This window comes from Monodon monoceros, unplaced genomic scaffold (genome assembly GCF_005190385.1).
Source record: "Monodon monoceros isolate NGI ecotype Baffin Bay Population unplaced genomic scaffold, NGI_Narwhal_1 Super_Scaffold_10, whole genome shotgun sequence".
NCBI lineage: Eukaryota > Metazoa > Chordata > Mammalia > Artiodactyla > Monodontidae > Monodon > Monodon monoceros.
The window spans coordinates 48,556,603-48,581,705 of NW_021703766.1; the positions used below are offsets into that span (position 1 = coordinate 48,556,603).

Consider the following 25,103-nt stretch of genomic DNA (forward strand, 5'->3'; position numbering starts at 1 on the left):
CACACACACACACACACACACACACACACACACACACACACACACACCCACCCAGAAGAAAGCCCTCAGTCAGAGGCACAGTCTTGGACACTTGTGTTGGGTGGGTGTTGTTAGGCTCCACCCACCCAGGGTTGGACGTGTTTCCTTGGTGGTTCAGGTGTCAGCCAGTACTGAGCTCTGTGCCTGGACCTGTGCCGGGGATGCAGCAGGGCCAAGGGAAACGTGGCCCCTCCTCGTGGGCTCGCGGTCCAGAAGGGGAGTCGAGAGAGACAAATCAGCCAGGCTGCCAACACAAGGGGGTGGGAGGACACGAGCCCAGGGCCGGGACAGAGAAGAACACGATGGGGCCGGTGGGCCAGTACGTGGCTTAGGTAAGAACATCAAACACCTCGGACTGTCCCACCCCCTCCCCGAATCTGATGAGTTGGACTCCAAACTCAGGCCTGTCTTTGCTCTCGTCTCTGTCCGGGCTGTTTGTCCTTGGCAAGTCCTCCACCTCCCTGGGCCTTGGTTGGTTTCCTCTTCTGGAAAGGGTGGGGGAGGGATATCGTACCTCAAACAGTGGCTGTGGACAGAAAGGTGGTCAGGTTTGGTTAAGAGCAGACTGTGGAGCCAGACTGCTTAGACCTGAACCCCAGCTCCTCCCTCACTGGCTCTGTGACCTTGGGCAGGCTCCTTAACTTCTCCTGCTTCAGGTGTATTTTTCACATGGGGAGTAAATCCTACCTCATTGGGTTGTTAAAAGCAGTAAGTGGGGACTTCCTGGTGGCTCAGTGGTTATGAATCCGCCTGCCAATGCAGGGAACACGGGTTCGAGCCCTGCTCCGGGAAGATCCCACATGCCGCGGAGCAACTAAGCCTGTGCGCCACAACTACTGAGCCTGCGCTCTAGAGCCCGCGAGCCACAACTACTGAGCCCGCGTGCCACAACTACTGAAGCCCGCGTGCCTAGAGCCCGTGGTGCTCCGCAGCGAGAGAAACCACCGCAGTGAGAAGCCGCGCACCACAACAGAGAGTAGCCCCCGCTCGCCGCAACTAGAGAAAGTCCACGCAGAGTGACAAAGACCCAACGCAGCCAAAAAAAAAAGTAAATTAAATTAAAATAAAATAAATTAAAAAAAAAAAAAAGCAGTAAGTGAAGTAATACACTAGCAAAGTGCTATGTGTTTGCAGTTGTTAGTAGTAACACTTTAGAACTAAAAGTTACCTGTCACACAGCTGGCTCTTGGGTCCTTAGTGCACCCTGTGCAACTGGGGACCCAGGGATTGAGGCCTTGACTCCCCCCCTCACCCTCGAGCACTGTTGGCTTTATCAGACTCCTACTGAGTGTGAGGCTCCCTGGTGGGCCCAGGTAAGTCATATGTGACTTGGAAAGCTGCAGGCACCTTCTGACTGCACGTGTTTCTGTAACAGGATCTTCAGCTGGGCCAGGCAGCTTGGAGGGTCCGGATGGAGGTGTGAGGGTGCAGGCCGGTGGAGCAGGCAGGTCCTCCCTCTTCCTGGCTGGGGGCCCGGCTCCTGGCTGGTGATGTAAGCCCAGCCCGACCCCTGCAGCTGGCCATCCTGCAGCACATGGTGGTGGCACCGGCTCCCCGAGTCATGATGCCTCCCTCCCAGGAGGGGGCAGGGAAGACCACTCTTGTCACCCCGGAAGCTGTGGGCATCACGGCCCCTTAGCAGGCCCGGGGAGGGACACGGGGCCTGAGAGGAAAGGACTGGCCATCCCAGCCTCTTCGGAGGGGCCTCCTGTCCAGGGTACAGTGTGGTTTCCTGCCTCTGTCACGTGGTTCTCTGGGGAGAAGGGAAGGGAGGCTTTGTTCGGTTCACAGAGCAAGTCATCTCATTCATTCACTGCAGGGATGTCCCTAGACTCAGGGAGCCCTTGGTCTAGGACGGAGAGTGAGCAAGCAGACAGGTACAGATCGGGTGTGTCCCATGAGGACTCAGAGGGAGGTAGTGGAGAATAATGGGTGTGGGGGAATGCTGCTTTAGAAAGGGGCCGGAGATCCTAAGCTAGTAAACTCACTCTTTGCCTGTTTAAAAAAAAAAAGAAAGGGGCCAGAGAAGCCTTCTCAGAGGAGGTGACCTCTGAGCTGAGACCCGAATAACAGGTTAGGGAGAGCTGGGGGAGGGGGAGCTCTCTGAGCCGCGGACCTAGAGGCAGGAGCAAACAAGGTTAGGGCTGGGGGGCGGGCGGTGACGGGGAGGATGGGGTGAGCCCGTTGCAGGGCTGAGTCAGGGGGCCTCATCCTGGGGCAGGTATTGGCCGTTTCAGTCCCAGTGCAGGGACAGACAATGGAGACAAAAAGGACCAGAGCCCAGCCTGTTCCTTGCCACGGTCACCATGAGCTCCTTACGTGCCCGCCTGTCTGAAGGGCAGGGACTGCGAGGTGGTGGGTTTCCCTTCCCTGGGGTATCTGCCTGGAGTGTCCCTGCGCATCCTCACTGGGTTCTATGCGCAGCCCGCCCTGGCGTGTGCTTCTGAAGGTGCAAACCCAAACACACCACCTGGGGATCACCTCAGCCCCCCCTCAGCTCTGGCAGGGACAGGCAGAGGGGCCGCCCAGGAAAAGGCCCAGCCTCGTAGACCAGGCTGGTTGGAGTGAGGCGGGTGGCAGCCCCCTTCCCTTCCAGAGGAGCTAGCCCTAGAGTGGCCCCTGGCATTGGTGTGGCTCCGGGACAGATCGAGCTTGACATCACCATTGGCAACGTCGTCTCTGCTGGGTGGGCATGCGCTGCTGGGAAAGTTACTGCTTCCACCCTCGACGTGATCTGCGCTCCCTCGGACCCTCTGAGTTGCTGTAAGGCTGGTGGGGGTGGGGGAAGCCTCAGTGATTCGTCATTCGGAAGAATAACTCATGACCGGTGTCCCTTCACTTTTCCTGAGGAGTCACAGGCAGAAGTTTTTCCGAACAGGCCGAGCTGCTAGAAATCCCCGCTGGCTGTTCTCCCCTCCGTCTGGGCCCATCACTGCCCTCGTTCTGTGTCCAGCCCTCCTGGCACCCAGCCGCTGTCCCCCAGAGCACCCTAAGGGAACAGGCGGTGTACTGATCTTGGCCGGGTCCTAGGGGAGTCCCCAGCCTGGCAGGGGACAGGTCCTGTAGGGGCAGTGGGCTCGGAAGCCAAGCCTGAGGGGTTGTAACTGCTGTGGACGGGGGCATCCAAGGACGCTTCTTCCTGGCGGGTGGGTAGCCGTGGAGCTGACTTTGGCCAACTCTGAAGGCCGTAGTGGCCCAGCAGTGAAAGAGGAGGGCCCGTGGAGTGCGGGGCCTGCGTGGTCACTCACGTGTCGCCACCTCTCTGAACCTCCTTTTCTTTGTCTTAGGTTGGAGGACTGTGAGGCTTCAGCTAGGGCACATGAAGGGGCTGCCCGAGGTGACAGCATAGTAAATGTCACTGTCAGTGGGCTCCCTGCAGAGCTCAGGGATGCCACCATCACCAGGCTTGCGCTGGAGCCCTTGGTCCCCCTCCCTCCCCCTCATTGTGTGCCTCAAATTCCCCATGACACCCCTCCATCTAGCTGTCCTGTCCCTGGCCCGGGTTTGCGTTCCTTCCTTCCTCCAGGCCATATTCCCTGAGTACCTGCTGGGCCAGGCCCTCGGGAGCCACCCAGGGTGACCGCCACCACTGGACGCCAGGCCCGGCTTTGTAATTAAGGTTGTCGTGAAAGGCTGGCCTTGGCCTAACGCAAGCTTCCAGCCCCAGGCGTGAACCAGACTTTCCTCCCATCCCAAATGCTGCCTCTGGGCCCCATGTGGACCACCAGCTCTGAGCGGCTGCTTCCCGCACCGCCCTTTAACTTTATTACAGAGATTTCCAGACATATGCAACAGTAGGAGTATAATGACCCAGATGAACCCACTTCCCAGCTTCAGTAATGACCAGTATGTGACCGATCTTTATCCTCCGTGCTGCCCCACCCCCATTATTTTGCAGCAAATATCCTAGATATTGATCATCTCACCTGTACATTTTTCTGAGTTGCTTCTGAAGCTGTGGGGACACTCCGCCCCAAGCCAGCTACCTCTGTTCCTCTGCTGTCATCTCCCCCCGGGCCAGGATGAGACCGTGCTCTCTTGTGGCCCTGCACATGGTGGGTGGCTGTATGTGGTGCTCGGGGACAAGCACAGCCTCCCCCCGCCGAAGGAGGCTCCCACCCCAGGACGTGGCTTTGGGGGCTGCCAGGAAGCCCAGTGGAGCGACTGGGAGCCTTCCTGCTCTGATTCCTGAGTGGCTTCGCTTGCCGCTCCATCTCTGTGTTAGTCTGCACGCTAACAGCGAGCACGGGTTTTTGTTTTCTTCCTTTATTTCCTGAAAGGTGGCGTTCACCAGCACAGTGTTCTGCACTGTGCTTTTTATTTTTGTCTGCGTCGGGTCTTAGTTGCGGCGCGTGGGCTCCTTGTTGTGGTGCGTGGGCTTCTCTAGTTGTGGTGTGTGGGCTCAGTAGTTGTGGCGCGCGGGCTTAGTTGCCCCGTGGCACGTGGGATCTTAGTTCCCCGGCCAGGGATTGAACCGGCGTCCCCTGCATTGCAAGACAGGTTCTTAACCACTGGACCACCAGCGAAGTCCCTGCTCTGTGCTCTTTCACTTGATGTGTCCTAGATGTTGTTCCCTATTGGCTCAGAGAGAGCTGCCTCATTCTTTGTGGCCTCAGAGAGTTCCTGTGCACGGGTGGACCAGGGTGTATTGATTGCTCCCCTGCTGATAGGTACTGGTGTCAGTTCAGGTCTCTGTTTGCAAACAGTGCTGCCATGAGTAACCTTATAGGTATATAAGTTTGCACCTTTGCAAGGGTATCTGTAGGATGAATCTCCAGGAGTGGCGTGGCTGGAGCAAAGGGTACGTGCATTTGTATTTTGGAGTTTTGACTGGTGTAGCCAAATTGCTTTCAAAAGGGGTTGTACCGGTTGCTGGGGACACCGCTGCTCGAGGGCGCGCCTGCTTCCCACGGTCCCCAGCGTGTGCTGTCCAGCTCGTGGGTGTTGGCCTCTCTGGTAGGTGAAAAATCTGTCAGCATACTTCCGTTTAATTTGAATTTCTCTTTATTCTGAGAATCACTGAGTGTGTAAGAATTCTGCACCTCAGTTTCCATCTTTGGGGAATGGAGTGGAAGAGGCCTTCTTGGAGGGGCAGAATGGGGAATTCAGTGAGCTCCCACAGCGAAAGGCCCCTCCCCAGTCGAGGAGCCAGCCCAGCGGTAGGGAATGCAGGAGGACGGCATATGGGACCAGCTCCTGCCTCCGCTTCCAGCTGGAAAAGCGTCCTTGGGCAGGTGACTCGCCATTTGCAGGCCTCATCTGGAAGGCAGTGGGCTATAAGCCCTACTTCTCAGGGCTGTTAGGAGGCGTAAATGAGATCAGGTTCGTAAATCCCTTAGTCTGTCTGGGGGTAGGTGCAAAACGATGGCTTTACCAAGCGCCAGAGAGGCCCCTGCACACGGTGTGTTCCCTCCCCTCCTTCTCTGCTGTGCGCCGGAGAGGATTCTGGGCGTGGAGCGGGGTGGGGAGGCCGCGTTTGGAAATGCAGGGCATTGGCTGGAGGGATGGGGTCAGAAGCACGGACCTGGATTTAAATGCCCCCCACCCCCCGGGCTGAGGAACTTTCCTCCTCGGCGCCTCTGTCTCCCCGCGTGTCAGGCCTGTGTTCTCGGTTGCAGGCCCAGAAACGGATCCCTGAAGGACTCATAGCAGAGGAGCATATGGCGGGAGGATGTCACCAGGCAGGTAGAGAACCAGGCCTAGGAGGGGTGGGAGTGGGCAGCTGCACACCTAAGGTAGGCACTTCCTCAAATACAGGGAAGGGGCTGAGAGTGCCTGCCCCGCCCTGGAAAAATGACCAGTGCCACAGTGAAGAATGACAGCCGCGTCCCAGGGTTCTCACGGCAATGACCTTGGAGGCGGCCATGGACGGAGGTGAGCAGCGGTGTGATGCCTGGTCCCCTGGGGTCTCTGGACGTTCACAGTTGGATGCTGGGTGCTCCATGGCATCCTTCTGTGGCTGCCCACCAGTCCTTGAGTAGCCGTGGCCTGGCCGAGTGAAGTACTCCCGTGAGAAATGCCTGGTCTTGAGAAGCCTCTGAGGGCCCCCGCACACTCTGATTCTGTGCCCAGGGCAACACGGGTCAGGGAATGAGGAAGAGCCGCGCGTGGGCAGCATAAGACACGTGGCTCTGCAGAGACAGGGGCCGCAGAGCCTCATGTCTGCAGCGGCGGTGGGACCCCCGCCCACAGCTTTGTGGGTGCTCCCTTGCCTCCTCCCTACTTGGGGCCCCAGGAGCCCTTGCGTTGCTCTGCCTCTGTCCTGCCCGCGCCCCACCTTTGGGGCGGCCCAGGCCGTGGCAGGGATGTGTGTGGCGTTGCGGAGCGCAGGAAGCAGGGCCCCTGAAGGGGGTGTCTGGGAGTGGCTCCTCTGGGCCAAGCAGGCACATCTGTGACCTCATCCTGCGCGCACCCTCACTGCCTGAGCAGGGGGCGCCGAGAGAGAAGGAATCTTCCCTGAGTTCACCGGCTGGCCTGGGCAGAGCTGGGGACTCAGCTGCCTGTCCTCCTGACCTCAAGGACCCACCGCCTGCCCCAGCCTCTGCATTCATTTGCCCTGTCAGCAAATGTTCAGCACCTGCTGTGCACCCAGTACGTGCCCTTCTGGGGATGCTCCAGGGAACGAAAGCAGTAACATCCTTGCCCTGCTTGCAGCATAAGCACACATACAGATCGTAAAGCTTTACGTTGGGTCGTGAGAAGCGCCACACAGAACGAAGCCGGGTACAGGGATGGACAAGGACAAAGGGGGCTGTTTTCTGTAGGGTGGTCGAGGAAGGCCTCCGAGGAGGCAGTGTTGGAGCAGAGACCTGCAGGCAGGGAGGGAGAGGAAACCATGAGGATATAAGGTAGAAGAGTGCTCTGAGCAGAGGCGCAGCAGGTGCAAAGGCCCTGAGGCCTTATATCCAGGTGGCTCTGTCACTGATGAAGATCGGGTGGGGACCTTGACTACTGTAGCCCCTGAGCCGGGTCTGCCCTCGCACCTCTAGGAAGACACCCCCAGTCCATGCTCAGCGGCTAAGGCCTCCATGGGTGGCCTCCCGCAGCCTCCTTGCTTACCCCGTCCTCTCACATACCCTGGACCCTCCCAGTCCTGCAGCTCACCACCCAGACGCACAGTGCAGTCTCTGCTTCTGTACTTTGTCCACAAAGCTCCCTCTGCCCAGGATGCCTTTCCCCCTTTGCTGTCTCACTCTTCAAGACCTTCTCTGGGAGACGTTTCCAGATGCTCTCTTCCCAGCAGATCCCAGCCGGCCTGTCCTCCATGCCTCCGTGATCCCTCCTCACTCCCTCTCACGGCTGGTGATGCTGCCTTGCGAATGCTTCTGGGTTTGTCTCCTTGTCCACACGGGGGCTCTGGGATAGGGCCAGCATGTGGGGGAATTGGTGGCTGCTTGCTAGGGGACTTTGGGGGAGGGGAGAAGGCTGTCCCACACCTGCACTTCTCACCTGAAGCCACCGGTACCTGTGGATGTCCTGTGGAGACCCCTTCTCAGCAGGCACTGTGGGGAAACCCCGGAGGGCGTCCCTGCTCAGGGCAGGACTGGCTCTCCAGGCCCCAGAAACCACAAAGAGAAAGACGGATCCCTCTGGCAACCTCCCTGTCCTTCTGTTAGAGAAGGCTGCGTTTCTGCCGCCCACCAGACCCCTGTGTCCAGCCTGAAGCTGAGGGGCCTGAGGACCGCAGGGCACCAGCGTCAGACGGGAACAGTCCTGGCTTTGACACCCCACCCCTTCCCCGCTGCATGACCCTAGGAGACCGGTCAGCATCCCCAGAGGGTCCCTCCTCCGTGCGTTGATAGGTAGTGCGCTCGGGGTATCTCTGCTCTGCGGCGCTCTGATGAGGATTAAAGATCCAGCCACAGGGTGCCTGGCAGGATGCCTGGCAGGGAATTGGGGTGCAGTAACGAGCACCTTGCACCTTTCTGTACCGGGAGCGCTCTGAATTTGAGAGCCTGCCTCACAGAATGAGTCGTTTCTGGCCGGGTCTGGGCCTTGGCGTCCCTCTCGCCTTTCTCCGGGCTTCCTTGGTCTTCTGCACGTGGAGCAGGCCCCCACGCCCACCCCCTGCCCAGCAATGTCAAGAGGGCTCAGTGTACCTTTGAGGCCTGGGACACTGGCCAGATGAGAGCTCCTCCATCTGTCTGTCACTCCTTCGCCCTATGTTGGTGCCCTCTCTGTGCCTGGCCCTGTTCTGGGCAATGTTGGGGACACGCATGGACCACAACCCTGGGGCTCCCAGTCCAGTCGGGGGAGACAGACGGGTCTCTTAGACAGTGACAGTTCAGTGTGGGCAGGGCTGAGATGGGGGAGCCCAGAGGAGGGAGCCTGACCAGCTGGGGGGTCATGGAGGGCTCCCTAGAGAAGGGGACCCTTGAGCCGAGAGTTGAAATGAGAGTGTGATGCATAGGAGGAGGGAGAGAATGAGGTGTGATGAAGCACTGGGCCTGCACTGGGAGGAAAGGGAAGAGTGGGGTGAGGCTAGAGCACAGTGCCCGGTGGTGGGGGGAGGGTCCCGCTCATGGACAAGGCTCCTAGCTCAGTCCGGAGCCCTCACAGCGCCCTTCGAGGGCCTCCCTGGGTCGTCTGCATGCCCCTCTCTGCAGGTGAGAAGCCCTGAAGGGCAGGGCACCCGGTCAGAGCCTCCCTGTCCTCCTAGTGCCAGCGCAGAGCTTGGCATGCAGTCGGCCTCGGGCAGTATTTACTGATGGATAGCAAGACACTATCTAAGTTGGCATCCTGGATTAGAAGCCTAACTCCAAGGGGCTGAAGCCGAAAGGGGATATTTATTGGCTTACGGACCTGAGGAGCCTTGAATAGTTTCACTTCAGGCCTCGCTGGATCCAGGGTCTCAGACGTCGTCGTCCGTCGGGACTCTGTCTCTCTTCACCTCTGAGGTCACCTTTCCTGTGAGTCGGCTTTGTTCTCGGGAGGTTCTCTCCTCTTGGTGGATGCCAGGGTGGCTGCCAGCAGCTCCAGAAGTGGGAGGCGACCTCAGCGACCCCTGCGGGCAGAGAGCTCTTATTTCCCGATAGTTCCAGCACAGGCCCTGGGAGGGGCTGTGGCTGGCCCTACACGGGTCAGTCACTGTGACAGGGGCTTTGGGAGGACAGTGGGGAGTGGAGGTAACGTGGACGTCCCCCCCTGGGGTCCTGGGATGGCGTCATGAGGGAGGTGGTGGGACCAGTGCCCATCTACCCAGGGAAGCAGGAGGTGAAGCGGGCCGGTTGGTGCTTTCACAGGCCAGGGCAGCCTCACCACAGGGGCAGGTTGTACGCCTGACGCGCTGTCTGCCTGGGGGACTGCTGGGGGTGTAGGCTTTAGCTCCCAGCTTCTTGCCACGAGACTCTCAGTTTCCACTGTCAGGTGGGGTGACGGCGATGGCGCCCTTCCCTCTTGGGGCAGGAAGGGCGTGGCAGGTAGCCTCCCAGGGTAGGCTCTGCTGATGCAGTGGCCAGGCCCTGGGGAGTGAAGGCCACCTGCGGTTAGCTAATGGAGGGGGTTAGAACCCAGGCCTGGCTCTGGGCCGCCCAGTAGCTTCAGCCTCGCTCGTCACCTCTGGCGTGCCCAGGCCTGGCGGCCTCCCTGCTAGGGGACCCAGTGGGCTCCCCCTCCCCAACCCTGGTCTCCTACAGATTCAATCCTCCCTAGACCTCACGTAGTTCCTGGCGCTGCTCTGCACCAGCCCCGGTGGCCCCTGTCTCACGCTGAGAGCAAAGTCCTTCCTGAGGCCGTGTCCCCGTCGCCTCCCGCCTCCGCCTCCTGCCACGCTGGCCTTCTGGTGCCCGGGATCCTGCCAAGCCTGTTCCCACCCTGTCACACCTCCCCTCCCAGGGGCCACTGCCCACCGCTGTATTTGTATCTGTCTCATGCGTGTCTCCAACTAGCTGTTGAAGCCCCAGCAGTGAGAGTTGGCCCCCTACCCCCTTGTCCCCACTCCGTCCCCACCCCCCACTGTTGCTTCCTGGTTTTTGACTCCCACTTGAATGAGTACCAGCTCCAGGCTGGCAGGGGTGGCCTGAGTCATCGCCCCCTGGTGCCCAACCTGTCCTTGCATCTTGTGGGTGCCTTTGCACCTGTGTGCAAAGGAGAGACAGACTTTTCTGCCTGTCACCTGATGCCTGGCCTCGGGTTTCTGTCTGTCCCTTTGTGAGGGCAGGTGGGAGGGGGAGCAGTCTCCGCTTGCCCCACAGCCTCTTCCTGGGAGACTGGTGCCCGCTGCACACAGCAGCGTCCCTCCCCAGGGCTCAAACCTTCGTCTTGGCCCCGGCCCCTGCCTCCCGCTCAGGCCTGTCAAGGTAATGTGAGAATGAAGCCGTGTTCCAGTTACAGAGCAAGACAGGCCTGGGTGTGCGTTCCAGTACTGCCGCTCCTGGCTCTCAAGGACTGGTGCTGGGTACCCGACTGGAAGTCGGACCTTCGGAGCCGTGGCCTTGGGAGCTGAGGGAACACACACTCACGTACGTGTCCTCCTGGTCTCGCCAACCATTCCGTCGCTGGACAGGTGCTTTAGCAAGTCTGTTCTGGGTCCCTGCCTTCCAGTGGGGGACGCAGCACGACAGTGAGGGCCAGCCTTTGGTGAGCACTCACGGGCGTGTGCTAAGCCCTGGTCTGAGGGATGGACTTGTGCTAAATAACTCAGTCACCACACTTACCCGTTTCCAGGGTAAGGTGATTGAGGCGCCAGGTCAGATCGCTTTGCTCGGAGTCACGGAGTTTAAGTTGGGAGCCAGGATTCGGCCCCAGGCGCTCTGGCTCCGGAGCCCGTGCTCTCAACCGTGCTACGAGATGCCCCGTCTCCGGTGGGCAGCGTGAGATGCTGCCCGGGGAGGGCCTTCCCGAGGTCGAGCTCGCAGAGCACGGGAGGGAGGAGCCAGGATCCAAGCCCCCTGACTTCGGGCTGGAGCGGGGCCCTCACCACTTTGCAGCCCCGCCCTCCGGAACCTGGCCCCAGAGCTCCGACTCGGGCCTCCCAGCCCGGCCCACCCCTAGTGTCCAGCCAGCACACCGCACGGGCGGCCCTCCTCCTCCCCAGCTCACCGCCCGCACGCTGAATCCTCGGGGTAGACCGGGCACACATGCATGTCTGTGGGTGCCGAGCTGCAGCCTGGAGGCCTGGGCCCCATGCTTCGGAGCCACTGCGGCCCGGGAGAGCGGCCCATTGACTCGCCGCAGCCTGTGTGGTTCGCTTAAGGCTGGACAAGTCGAGGGCGGATGACCTGAGGTAGAGGTCTTGATGATTTCGTCACAACATCACAAATGAACAAGTGTGTGGCGGCCGGGGCTGAGCCAGCCGGCCTGGGCCAGCCCTGCCAGCTTATAAAGTGCTTGGGTGGCACCTGGCACAGCGGAAGTGCTGTCTCGATGCTCCATGTTATTTCTCTGAACCACCTGTACTGCCGTTTCCTTACCATTTTTTTTTTAATTGGTTCATTTAAAAAATCTGAATATGTTTCATCTCATTCATTTCCAAGTGATGGTTTTGATGTGATAGTTCTTTTTTCTTAGTATATGAATGAAACACACACATACGTAATGATTACTGCGAGGTTCTTCCCGACCCACCTGACACTCGCGTGTGCCCACTGGTGACGGGCCAGGCCTGGGGACGTGCTCGTGGTGCTGTTGGGGAAATCGAGACAGGGTTGGGGTGCCTGCAGGCTGCCAAGCCCACGCCACAGTGCACCGACTGAACCCCCGCTTCTGTTCCTTTAGTGTCTTTCCCCAGTGCTGTCCCCACCTTGAACATGTGTCTCAGCATCAGAGGAAAGTGACAAGATGCACTTGTCATTCTTGTCTCCAGTTGCTCTGGGCCTTGGACCCCCATGTCTCTGAGTATGTCCATCTTTCCTACCCCCTGCTCTCAGCTTCCCCTGCTGTACAGGAGTGGGCAGATGCAGCCGCCCCGAACCCTGGCTGTGACCTTGTGTGAGGCTGTGCCTGCATCCAAACACCATGGGCACCTGGCTGAAGGGGTGGCTGGATGGTACCTGTGGCTGGTATGGAGGTGGCAAGGTCAGAGACCCTGGGCCTTGAACTCACCAGGAGGCTCGTCAGAACAAAGACCGACCCACTGGGCAGGATCCCAGGGGACTTCAGGAGCTGAAAGTCCTAGGCGGTCAGGGAGGGCTTCCTGGAGGAAGGGATGTCAGAGCTGAACACCTAAAGGACCAACTGCAGTTTGAGAGATTGCTTAGGGCTCTTATTCCCTGTAGACTGTCTAGGACAGCGGTCCCCAACCTTTTTGGCACCAGGGACTGGTTTCGTGGAAGACACTTTTTCCACGGACCGGAGGTGGAGCGGGTGGGGGTTATGGTGCAGGCGGTGATGTGGGTGACGGGGAGCAGCACATGAAGCTTCACTCGCTGGCCCGGTTCCTGAACAGGCCGTGGAACGGTAGCGTTCCGTGGCCCAGGAGTTGGGGACCCCTGGTCTAGGACACCGAGAACTGCTAGTGACGACCCCACGTGTACCCAGTACCCTACTTCATCCCCATCTGACACGAGCAGGCCAACCCCACCTTGGCCTGGGGGCCTTTACTGAAGGGAGTGTGTCTCTTGGGCCATCTGATAAAACCTGTGTACCCTTTCTTGGAGTGATGATTTTTAAAGGCAAAAAGTAGGATTACAAAGGATATCAGTTAAAATACAGTTTATTAAATATTTAAAAAATCGTGATCTAGTAATTATGCTATTCCTTGTTGACACCTGAGATAACGGGATGTAGCAGCAGCTCGAATGACTTCCGAAGTAGTGATGAGCATTCAGAATCTACAAAAACTGTTATGTGATGTGAAAACACCTGCCATTTCTATTGAGGACAGAGTCCCAGGGTCTGCTAAACAATATTTCTTTTTTCTCTCTTTTTTGTGCTGTGTTAGTAAGAAGGAAATGCTGAATTTCATTTCAGTTCAGTTAGTGCAAATAAAAAGGCAGTTTTTCCCCACTCAAGTTCATGGACCCCCTGGGGGTCAGTGGCACCTGCTTGGCTGGACTCCCTGAGGCAGCTGCAGGCCAGCTCCCGTTCCCCCGCCCGCCCCCAAGAGCTGGGAGCCACCAGGCACACGATTGCACGTCAGAGAGAGCTCCCTTGCTAGGCCTGCAGGGGGGCAGCTGACACTGGGGAAGGCTGCTGATCACCTATAGCTTCACCCAGGCTCCACCCCGCCTGCTTCCACCCAAGGAGGAAGAGAGGGGCAGAGGACCGGGCCTGACCTCTGGGAAGCCTGGGGCCTCTGTCGGCTTCTTTCTTCCAGCAGCCCCACCCAACACAGTGGAGAGAGTTCTAGAGCAAATATTTGACTCTGCCTTTTACCAGCTGCCTGACCCCAGGGAGGCAGCTTTCCTTCCCTGGAAGACAGGGTGCTGCTTGATGAGGTCGGGGCATACGGCCCCCGGCCAGAGCAGTGGCCAGAGGGAGCATCCTCTCAGAGATGCTTGCCCAGAAGCTCAGCAGGGGCTCCCACTGGCCCATCTGCTGCTCGGCTGGCCCTGAGAGCTTTCTGCTCCCAGGCCTGACCCTGTCCCTCCCCTGCTCAGAGCCTTTTCTTCCTGCCCTCCTGGTTGCCCCAGCACAAAATCCAAGCTCTTATAGCCAAAAACTGAAAAGAATACAGATATCTTTTCACCTGGCGAATGGATAAACAAAATGCATACATCTGACAGTTACTACGTAGCACTACAAAGGGACCGAAACTCAAAATTGTTATGTTCCAGAAAGAAGCTGGCCACCAGAGGTCACATACTGTTTACCACCATTTTTGTGAAATGTCCAAAAAAGGCAAATCTGTGCAGACAAAGGCCAGCCTTACCTTCCACGTGGTGACAGGCCCTGAGCTTCCCGAGGACAGGGCTGTGCATTTGTTGGGTTTGGGCTGCATCCCCTTGTTCATTTTGGGAGCCACTGCCTGTAACCATGGGGCACCAGGGCCGTGTCAGGGACTCTGACGGCTGCCATATCCCTGGGACAGGAAGCCCCGTCCTGAGTACCGTCCGGGAATATTTCGCTGTTGAGGGAGCGGGGAGTCTGAGAAGCCACGTGGCATCTCAGTTAAGAGCTGAGTTCCGGCTCCACCGCTTAGCAGCTGTGTGGCCTTGGGCAAGGTGCTTCACTTTTCTGAGCTCCACTTCCTAATAAGGTCGAAGTTTCATTCTCTCATTCAAAAAAAACCCGGCACAGATCAAAACACCTGCTCTGGGCCTGGCCCTGTGCTGGATGGTGTTGGGGACACAGTGGTGACCAAGACAGCCCCAGCCCTGCCCTTCGGGGACTCGCAGTCTAGAGGGGGAGACAGCTGACAAGTAGAAAAATGGCATGATAGTAGTTGTGTAATGTTCACGTGAAGGTGTTTGGGGAGCCTTGGGGAGTTGGGGAGGGTGGCGCTGGCTTGGTTTGGGGCCATCCGGGGACACCTCCCCAGAGCAGCAGTCACAGCGAGGCACCTCAAGGCAGGACTGAGCTCAGTGGGTTGCTGGAAGGAAGGTTTATCGTGGAGGTTGAGGGGGAGGGGGGATAGCACAGGCCAGTGGGCGGGAGTGGGGGAAAGAGGCCCAGGGTGTGGAAAGTCACAGGCCTGGGTCCTCTCTGCCTGCAGCCCAGAACGTGACCGTGGATGAGGTCCTTGGTGCCTACAAGCAGGCCTGCCAGAAGCTAAGCTGCAGGCAGATCCCCAAGCTCCTCAGGCAGCTCCAGGTAATGCCGCGTGCTGGGGGCGTGGCGGGTACTGGGGGGCAGTGCCTGGGGTGAAGCTGCCCTCACCCCGCCCCCCAGCGCCCTCCGGGCAAGAGAGGGTGTACAGAGCATTCCCTCCACCCCGAGCCTGGTCGGCCAGCCAGGGGACTATAAATATGTCTCTGGAAATCCTCTTTTCAACTGTGAAAGTAATCGGGCTCTTCCTGAATATTTAAGCAGTACAGAATTATGTGAAGTAGGAAATTACTTGTCAAGAATCTTCCACTCCCCAAAGCAATTCTCCTCCCCAGGGGAAAAGCCACGTATACAAAATTTAAAAGTCTGAATGACAAAAGTAATGTATATTCTCTGACTTGAAAAAAAAGTTAAAATACTACAGATATAAAAAGCAAAACCTGTTTCTCACTTCTTGCCCACGTCCCATGCCCCAGGAGTCCCCGCTGGTGACAGCTCGGGGTTTTCGTCCCCTGGACTTTCTGTGCCTTTATAAATAGAGAACGAGTCACTATCTAGAGGTACACAGACGCGAGGGCAGGTTCCGTTTTTATATGACTAGGGTGTTGCTGTACGCCTGGCCTGCTCGCCCCCAGCCGTCTCTCACAGGTGCCTTTCCTGCCACCTGTCCAGCCTGGTCGTGCTGGTAAAGCACTGCCTCAGTGCCTTCCCTCTGGATGGCTCATTCCAGAATGTTCCAAGGTTGCTTGTCTCAGAGCCCCGGCTGCCCCACTCTCAGGGAGGTCCAGCCTGGCGCCTGCAGGTGTCCTCCTGCCTTAACCACCATCCACTCTGCTTTCCCAGGAGTTCACGGACCTCGGGCACCGTATCGACTGTCTGGACCTGAAAGGTGTGTGTCTGGACGGGGCCGGGGGGCCCTTGGGTAGCGGGCAGGGAGGTGTGGGCGCCCTTCCTGAGGTGAGGCAGGTGCTGCGAGCCGTGGGGAGGGGCAAAGGACTTTTCCTCCCCCGCTTGGCCCGGAGCCCGTGTCTCCACCCAGCCCCTCAACCCACACGCAAGTGTACACGCACAAGGGGACTCTTGATGTGCACGCACACGGCGCTCCATGTCGTCCCAGGTGAGAAGCTCGACTACAAGACCTGCGAGGCCCTGGAAGAGGTCTTCAAGAGGCTGCAGTTCAAGGTCGTGGATCTGGAGCAGACGAACCTGGACGAAGATGTGAGCAGCCTGCCACTGCCCATACCCACTCCCTGAGCTCCCTGCCTCTTAGAGGTTTGGGGGGAGGGCATGGCAGGAGGAGGGAACCCCCTTGGACCAAGGCTGGGTGGGGCCTCTTGAGGGACAAGACTGGGGAGATGTCCACTGTGGCCAGAGTGAGCGGGGGATGTTGGACTGTGTGTGAGGCCCAGAGAAGGGTCTCACAGACCCACCCCAAAGGCAGGGGCTTTGTAAGCAAGGGAGAGACTTGGGGAGCCAAGCCGGAGGGGAGGTGTATGACCACCAGGAAGGAGCCTTTCCAGGAACGCGTGCCCCCCCCGCCCGCTGAGAATCACAGTGCCTGCAGGGGAGAGAGTTTAAGAAACGTTCTGAAAGCAGCCCCCCTGCTTATGCCCAGGTGTCCTCACCTCCCCAGGTCCGGAGGCCACCAGGAGCCCGGGGCAGGGCTCCTGGAGACCTGAGGCCCAGGGACGGCAGAGGCCTGTCCTGGTCACGCAGCACATCACTTAGACCGCTGTGGGGGGCGAGTAAGAGGAAGCAGACCGGCTGCAGCAGGACAGGGGAAGGGTTGGTTGCCGGAACCCAGAGGCGCCAGAGCAGCATCAGGGCTCTCCCGCCCCCAGTCACTCAGCCCCTACCTCCTGGCTTCCCCGGGCAGCTGCACCCTGAGGCTGAGCCCCGCTGTCTCTGCCCAGGGTGCCTCAGCCCTCTTCGACATGATCGAGTACTATGAGTCGGCCACCCACCTCAACATCTCCTTCAACAAGCACATCGGCACCCGGGGCTGGCAGGCCGCCGCCCACATGATGCGCAAGGTGGGTGCCCCCTACCCATTCCCTCTCCAGGGCCCCCAACCTGTAGGGCCTGGGTCCACGAGCCGTCAGAGGGTGCTGGGCCCCAGCCTGCAGGCCAGTGAGGAAGCAGTGCCAAGAGGCACCCTGCTGCAGCCCCACCCCGGCCCCTTCTCTCCCTTCAGGCGTTTCCCCTCCTCCTCCACTTGCCTGTAACGTGTCCCTTGGAGGTGGCTGTGGTCACCATTCCCGTTTCACTCACATACGGGGCGTCTCTGCCACACAGGAGTCAGCGAGCTCAGCTGTCACCAGCACTGCCTCGCTCACCCCTGCGGCCCCAGGCTGGCCTTCCCTCACCAGCCAGTGTCCCCAGCCATAAAACCAGGTGGCCCTGCTGCTCACGGGGATACTGGGACGTAGGGCGGGAGGTCCCCCGGAGCGGGGAGGGCCGGGGCCAGCCTGACCCAGCCCCACACCTGCCACGCAGACAAGCTGCCTGCAGTACCTGGACGCCCGCAACACGCCCCTGCTGGACCACGCGGCGCCCTTCGTGGCGCGTGCCCTGCGTATCCGCAGCAGCCTGGCGGTGCTGCACCTGGAGAATGCCAGCCTCTCAGGGCGGCCCCTCACGCTGCTCGGTGAGCCCCAGGGCGGTGTGCTGGTGGGCTCGGGCTGTGGGCCGGGTCCCCTGGGCCTGGCCAGTCACAGTGCCCTCCCCTTCTCCCCCATCCCCCAGCCACGGCCCTGAAGATGAACATGACTCTGCGGGAGCTGTACCTGGCCGACAACAAGCTCAATGGCCTGCAGGACTCGGCCCAGCTGGGCAACCTGCTTAAGTTCAACTGCTCCCTGCAGATCCTGGACCTCCGTAACAACCACGTACTGGACTCAGGTGTGTGCGAGGTCCGCGCGCCCCCACCCAACTCCAGTCGCCCAGCACCCACTGTGTGCCCAGCCGGGTGCTCGTGGTACTAGAAGCACAGTAGTGGCCGAGATAGTCCCAGCCCTGCCCTCGTGGTGACGCCTCAGACTGGGCTGGGCTGTGGGAGCCCGGGGCAGGTGTCTGAGCCAGTCTGGGGATCAGGGAGGCATCCTGGAGGAGGCATCCTGGCGGAGGGAACAGCTCAGCTCTTCCTTCAGGATGAGGTGGGGTATTGAGCAGATATTTGAAATAATTCAATCTGGGGAAGGTGCCCTGGAGGAAACAAGGATGCTGGGATAAAGGGTCAACTGAGAGCTGTTGAAGGTGTGCAGGAAGGGGCCTCTGGGCAGTAATGAGGAGGCTGGGGTGGAACCAGCCGTTTTAAAAGCCTAGGCAGAGAATCCAGGCAGAGGGAATAGCAAGTGCAAAGGCCCTGAGGTGGGAAAGAGCTTAGATATTAGATATCTGGGTGGGGGGAGGAGCCCTGGTGAGCCAGGAGGTGAGTGAGAAGCGAAGAGGGAGTAGTCAGCAAGGCCTTGCCAGCGGGAGGAATTTGATTTCGTCCCTGTTCACCGTCGAGCAGAGTCCCCTGGCCTCAGTGTGAAGACCGGGCTGCGGGAGGGGGTGCAGAGTGGGACAGTGAGGCCAGTGCCCTCCTCTGGGGCAGCTGGGCCCGGACACCACGTGTGCTGAGCGCCTCCCGCGCGCGGGGCCTGTCGGCTCGGGGTGCACAGCCATGAGTGCGGCAGGGGTCTCTGCCCTCAGGAGAGACAAAGCCAAGATACCTTAATGGACTGCTGAGCCTGTCGGATGGTGAAATGTGCTCTGGAGAAAAATAAAGCGGTGATGGCGGGCTGAGCTGTCTGCTGAGGTTAGGCTGACCGGGATTGTCCCATGAGAGGGGGAGATTTGAGCAGAGATCTGAAACAGGTGGCGGAGGCCTTCATCAGGGTGTCCAGAGGAGGAACGTTCCTGGCCCAGGAGTCGGGGAGCTGTGTGTGCCAGGCCCAAGGCAGGGCGGGCAGTAGCAGGAGGTGTCAGGGCCAGAGCCCGTGGGGCCGGGCAGGCTGGGGCAGGGGCTTCTGAGTGCTGGTGGGGTGGCTCCTGGACCAGTGCCCCCCGGGGAGATTCCCCGGCCACAGACAGGACTTGCCCACGGGCCTCCCCAGGTCTGGCCTACATCTGCGAGGGCCTCAAGGAGCAGAGGAAGGGGCTGGCGACCCTGGTGCTGTGGAACAACCAGCTCACGCACACGGGCATGGCCTTTCTGGGCATGACGCTGGTGAGTCGGCCGGAGAGGGGAGGGGGGCAGCGCGGTCCGGTCCAGCACCTCTCCCACCCCCGGCTCTCTTCATCTTCCGGCTGTCGCGGCTCCCCGTCTCGCTCGTCCTGCCAGTTCAGGAACCTGCTGTCTTCCTCCAGCCCTGTTTGGTCTTTGCTTCAGCTTCTGCACCCTCTTTCCCTTGAGGAAAGTAGCCCTTCTTTCATTGTCTCTCTGCATCCAGCACCGTAGCCTGGTACAACGCTTTGTACGAGGTGAAAATGTTTTGCATAGAAAGTTAGCATTTCTGGAAGCCATCAGGAAGTCTTAAATCTTTTCGTTATGTGGTATTTAAAGCCAGCCCACAGGGTACAGAGACTCAGACCCAGGTTGAGAATTATCCACAGTCAGGCCTGTGCCCAGAGTCCTTGGGATGCTGGCGAGGGCAGAGGCTGGGCCCGGGCTGTGGGGACAGGGGCCTGGCTGGACGCTCGGAGGGCTGCGGAGTGGACGGGGCAGCTGGCTCTCGGGAGACTTCTGAGTACAAGAGGGATTCGGCCCGAAGCGGGAACGTGCCGGTGTTCGGACTGGGGGGCCCTGCCGAGGAGAGAGCGTGTGCGTTCGCCTCGTTCCTGACTGGCCTCCTGGGCCTTTCCTGGCTCTCGTGCGCCGCTCCCTCCAGCCGCACACACACAGCCTGGAGACGCTGAACCTGGGCCACAACCCCATTGGGAATGAGGGCGTGCGCAACCTCAAGAACGGCCTCATCGGCAACCGCAGCGTGCTGCGCCTCGGCCTGGCCTCCACCAAGCTCACGTGCGAGGGTAGGGCGCGGGGCCGGGTGCGGGAGGCGGGCCGGCCAGGCTGGGGGGCGGCCAGCCGGGTGTGGGCCCGTGGCCAGCCCCTGCGGTCCCCCTCCCAGGCGCGGTGGCGGTGGCGGAGTTCATCGCCGAGAGCCCCCGCCTCCTGAGACTGGACCTTCGGGAGAACGAGATCAAGACGGGCGGGCTCATGGCGCTGTCGTTGGCCCTCAAGGTGAACCACTCTCTCCTGCGCCTGGACCTTGACCGCGAACCCAAGAAGGAGGCGGTGAGCGCGCTCTTCCCCGCGGGCGGATGGGGGGCTGGCTGGCCTGGGGCGGCCCCAGGACCTGCTGGGGGCGGGCCACCCAGAGCCCGAGCCAGGCCCGCTCTGCCCACAGGTGAAGAGCTTCATCGAGACGCAGAAGGCGCTGCTCGCTGAGATCCAGAACGGCTGCAGGCGCAACTTCGCGCTGGCGCGGGAGGAGCAGGGGCAGTGCCTGCAGCCGTCGGCCTCCATGGCCGAGATCGCCGTCTCCGAGCCCCAGCCAGACACCGGCGCGCCCGCGGAGGAGCCTGCCACCGAGGCGCAGGAGAACGGGGGCCCCGGCCCCGGCGCCGGGCCGGACTCGGACTCAGACTCAGACTCCGAGGGGGAGGATGGGGAGGAGGAGGATGGGGACAGGGCTGAGGCCCCCTGCCCCGCCCTGGTGCCCCCCACGGACTCCCTGGGCCCTGGGGACAGGAGCCCCCCAGGCTGCCCCTCCTCCCCCACCGAGCAGCGCATTTCCGTGTCCAGCCCGGGCCGGGGCCACAAAGTGTTTGTGGTGACCCGGGTGGAGAGTCCACCCGAGAGGGCAGAGCCTCCTGTGCCACCCGCCTCTCCTTCCCCACCTGCCCCTCCTCGTCCTCCATCCCCACCTGCCGTATCCTTCCTGCCCACCTCACCTGCCTGGACGCCAGCTGAGGCCGTCAGCACTCGGGACCCAGGGTCGTCTCAGCCTCAGCCTCAGCCCGAGCCGCCCCAGTCAGGGCCACCGCTGCCCAACGGCCTGAAGCCCGAGTTCGCTCTCGCACTGCTCCCAGAGCCGCCCCCAGGGCCCGAGGCCAAGGTGGCCACCTGTGGCCTGGAACACGGTGAGAGGACCTCTGGGGCCAGGTGACTGGGGCCCCTGTGTGCTGTGTGTGACCCCGGCCAAGCACCTGCTTGTTGGTGTGCCTCGGTTTCCCCCTCTTTAAAATGGCCCTTGAAGGGGCAGGGACAAGTGGGGCTCGATCCTCAGTCCCCGCCTTACTTCCCTCGGATCCCGGGGAGCTCCTTGGGGGCAGGGCACGCAAGTTCTGTTGACTCTGAGTCTGATGGTCTCATTGGTACCTGGGCCTGTGCTCCCCTGCGGCTCTAGCTCAGGCAGGGCTGGTACCCCCCAGCCCACCCGCCTGACTGGAGGCCGCCCACCCTTCTTCTCGCGCAGAGCTGAGCTGCTCCAAGAACGAGAAGGAGCTCGAGGACCTGCTTCTGGAGGCCAGTCAGGAATCTGGGCAGGAGACACTGTGACACCTGAGGTGCGGTGAGGGCCTGGGGCCCCGGGAGCTGGGGAGCCAGTGACGGAGCGCCTGACTCTGACAGGCGCCCCCCTGCGATCTCTTCTCCTTAAGTTCCCTTCTTCCGGTCCGTCTTTGAAGAGCTGAGGCCAGAGCCATGAGAATCTGCTCACCCTCACCCCCAGCCTTCCTGAGGCCTGGGACCCCAGGGGGTGGGGGGCCTTCCTGGGGACCCCTGCCCCCCACAGCAACACTACACGGGGTGCAGGAGCTACATGGAGTGGCCCTCCCCGTCCTGACTTAAGCACTTCTATTTATGTGTCTGACACTCGAAGACTGGGCTGGGGGTGGATGGGAGGAGGACGCGGGGGAGAAGTGGATACCGGCTACAGGGCCGGGCACCTTTCCCCAGGGCTCCATTTGGCCAGGCTTGCCCCCCGTAGAGGTCAGGAGTCCTAGGTGGTGGCGGGATGATCCCCTGGTGGCCCTGGGCACGGGACCAGGCAGGAGGCATGGCTTGGGAGGGGAGGTGAGTGATGGTGGTGGTTGGAATTTGTAGAGCAGCCCCAGGCAGGGTGAGGGCCTGGGCTGGGGTGGGTGGGGGAGGTCAGAGGATCAGAGCTTTCTTTTTCTTAAGTGCAATAAATCTATCAGGGAGCTGGGGTGGGGAGCAGCCAGGGCTTGGAGACCCTGCTGTCCCGGGCCACTCGAGGCTGTGCCCTGAGAGGCACTACAGCCCAGGGTGGGGGAGGCGCGGGTGTGGGGTGTGGGGCGGGGGGGGGGGAGGGCTGCTCCTGTCGGTGCAGGTCTGCTCACACCTTTTCTAATAAACCAGAGCTGGGTTCCCCACTGGCCTGCTCTCTGCTTGTGCTGATCCTGGGCTCCCCCCTGCGGGGGTTCTGGCACAGAGATGGGGAGGGCAGGGGCCAGGTGGGTCGTGGCTGCAGAACATCTGCTGGGGCGTGTGAGGATGGGCCCCACAGCAGAGGCGGGACAGGCAGGCCCCTTCTGGGTGCGCGCACCCACACTCCCGTGTCTGACGCAGCTGGCCATCTCGTGTATGATCCCACTTCCACTTCCCTCTCTTCAGAGGGAACAGCCCCCAGATACCTTCCAGCTTCAGGTCCAGCTTCTCAGGGTGGTGGACCTGGCACGCGGGTCCAGAGGTCATTCCTCTGCCCGGTCGCCTGTGGCCCAAGGAGAACAGACACCAACCAGCCTGTCGCCGGCAGCCCTAGATGTTCAGGCAGGAGGGCACTCTGCCCCGGAGCCTGGCCGGTCGCCTGCAGGCGCCGAGGTGCACCCAGAGGGCTCTTGGGCATTTCTGGGAAATCTGAGTTTCATCCTTCAGAAAAGGCGAGAACCACTTAAGGGGAAGGCCTCTGTGGCCGCTCCTCTCCTGCGTGGGAGGCCGGCCCGGGGTGGGTAGAGACGCGGTGGAAAGGTTATGAGAACCACAGCGTTACTGATTGGGAGCCCGTGTGCTTCCAGCACAAACGCCGGAATCTTCTACCGCAGCTGCCTGGGTGTCTGGGATGAACACCTTTCCTGTTTAGGCCACTTTCTGTTTGCTCTTCAGTCACCGACAGCTCCGGTGTCCTGACCGCTCCTTAAGGCAGCCACATTTGGGGCTCCCTCTCATCTGGGCGAGGGGCTGGGGGAAGCCACCCACGTCAGCCAGTGGCACCCGCCCCGCTGGCAGCCAGGGAGACACCCGCACAGTGTCATCCTCCGGCTGGCGCAGCTGTGCCCGGGTGTGAGGTGGGTGTGGAATGAGCCCCTCCAGGGTGCCCTGCCTCCTGCCCAAGTCGTCTTGGGGAGACTGGGGAGTGCGAGGTTTGCTTCAAGATGCTGAGAAACCGCAGTCCTTTGCCAGGTTGGGGTCTGTCAGTACAGTCCCCTGAGAATCTCAGTAGGCCTTTGGTCGCATCTAGCCATTGCTCAGGAATCGACCCAGGTGGGGGGGGTTTTGGCCCTGACAGCGGTGTTGGTTGCTCGCCCATCCCCTTTGCTCTCTGCCTCCACCTGCAGGCCAGGTGATCGACAGATGGCTGAAGGGAGGGGCGGGGAGGGTGCCTCCCCGTCCTGTGGTGCCTGGGAGGGCCTGGCGTCCTGTTCCCAGCCTTGTCCCCGCCCTTCACTTTAGCTTGTGGTGAGGAATCCGGCCTTTTCCACTGTTCGTTCAGGGTTGAATTGCGCCCACCTCCCCACCCACCAAAGATGTGTGAAGTCCTAATCTTCAGTACTGCAGGATGGGACTTTTCTTTGGAACTAGTGTCTTTATCGAGGTAATCAAGTTAAAAATGAGGTTATAGAGTACCCCAATCCAATGTGAAAAGGGGAAATTTGGAGACAGTGACAGAACAGATATGCTCAAAGGAAAGATGTGAGAACACAGAAGACCTTGGGAGGATGGAGGGCTTATGCAAGCCCAAGCCAAGGACACCAAAGACGCCAGCAAAGCACCGGAAGCCGGAAGAGGCAAGAAAGGGTTCCCTTCTAGGTTTCCGCGGGCGTGTGGCCCTGACCGCTCCTTGATTTTGGACTTCTGACTTCCAGAGCTGTGAGAAAATAAATTTCTGTTGTTCCAAGCTGCCCAGTTTGTGGAACTTTGTTACAGCAGCCCCAGGAGACTAATAGACCAATTCTGCAACGCTCTGATTTTCCGACCTTTTAGGGGTCTTGGATCATGGAGTTAGATCCCTTTGGCCGAGTATTTTCTTACCTTTGCCTTCAGCCGTCCAAGTATCGCCCAAGCTAGACGCTGTACCACATCTTAGATCTCGATGCCCTAACATGGGAGATGTTTGTTTTCCTGCATGTGGGTGTTCTGGGTGTGACAGGCACCTTCTCTCCACGAAGTGACTCCTAAAGCCAGGCCCCCGCGCCCTCTGGTGGCTCTGCCATCCCCTAGGGCCTCAGGAGACCCTGCATCCAGCAGGCAGGTGGGGGAGGAGAGTGGAGAAGGCAAACCTGCCTCTTAACTCGTTGCTTCAATGGGAAACGGACACACGTCACTTCCACTCCCTTCTAGGTGCAAGTCCCCAGCAAAAGCCCCACACTATAGGGGCCCATGAATGCCGGGGGACAGGGAGCTATCTTGGCCACACCCAGCCCCTCTGACATAACTGTTTTGTTCTTTTTTGTTTCTTTGTCTCCCAAAGCTCTAGCTTTGGCAGGCACACGGTCAGAGTCTAAGATAAATCGGGCACCAGTCTGACCACAGCTCGGCATCATGTAACGGGGCACAGCTTCCTCCTGGGGCCCGGGGGGTGTCCTCAGTCCTGCTCCCGACCTCCAGCCAAATCTAAGGGTTAGTCCTGCCTCCCCAACAGCCCAACACTGCTGGGGCCAGTTTGTTTCCAGCCTGGACTCTGGGTGGTAAGAAACAGAAGCCCAAGTCAAGTTGGCTGAGGGAGCTGCGGGAAGCGATGTACGTTGTCTCCAGTAGCACGTCTACAGAGACGTCGGTCTAACAGCGTCATGAGGACCCGTGCATCTCTGTGGTGGCTTCATTCTTGGGCAGGCTCTCCCTCTGCTGTTGGAAAACATCTCTCAGCACGCCCAGGGTGGTGCCACTAGCTCAGTCATGCCAGGACTGCCAGGGCTTCATATGCTCCTCAACTTCCCTGTCCTCATCGAGGGGCTCCTTGGGTGGCTGTGGAGTGACCTTGTAAGGCAGGTACCCCCTGGACAATTACTCGTCTGGTGGAGGCGGCGCTGGGGTGCTGTCGAGGCCTAATTAACCCATTATGCCAGGGGAGGAGCCACCCCAAGAGTGGAGCAGCCTGCTGAGGTCACTGGGGACACCACCCTCAGAAATGCCAGCTCCTGCCCCGCCCACAGAGGGGCAAGCTCGGATGTGGGGACAAGGGCCTGGATCC

General features: G+C 60.2%; 1 protein-coding gene across 2 annotated transcripts in view; it reads left to right on the forward strand.

Moving 5' to 3' along the window:
- PPP1R37 (protein phosphatase 1 regulatory subunit 37) overlaps positions 1-23,810 on the forward strand; it is a 44,433-nt gene extending 20,623 nt beyond the window's left edge. Inside the window, exons 3-14 of one of the 2 annotated variants that reach the window (XM_029243560.1) lie at positions 14,633-14,730; positions 15,529-15,574; positions 15,803-15,903; positions 16,599-16,718; positions 17,182-17,332; positions 17,431-17,586; positions 18,786-18,898; positions 19,560-19,701; positions 19,800-19,966; positions 20,079-20,814; positions 21,150-21,240; positions 21,334-23,810. In XM_029243560.1, the coding sequence (XP_029099393.1) occupies positions 14,633-14,730; positions 15,529-15,574; positions 15,803-15,903; positions 16,599-16,718; positions 17,182-17,332; positions 17,431-17,586; positions 18,786-18,898; positions 19,560-19,701; positions 19,800-19,966; positions 20,079-20,814; positions 21,150-21,232 (1,913 nt within the window). In that variant the 3' untranslated portion in view covers positions 21,233-21,240; positions 21,334-23,810. Of the gene's footprint in view, positions 1-14,632; positions 14,731-15,528; positions 15,904-16,598; positions 16,719-17,181; positions 17,333-17,430; positions 17,587-18,785; positions 18,899-19,559; positions 19,702-19,799; positions 19,967-20,078; positions 20,815-21,149; positions 21,241-21,333 lie in introns of both variants that reach the window. The other variant, XM_029243552.1, reaches the window with a different exon arrangement.
- The last annotated feature ends 1,293 nt before the right edge of the window (positions 23,811-25,103 follow it).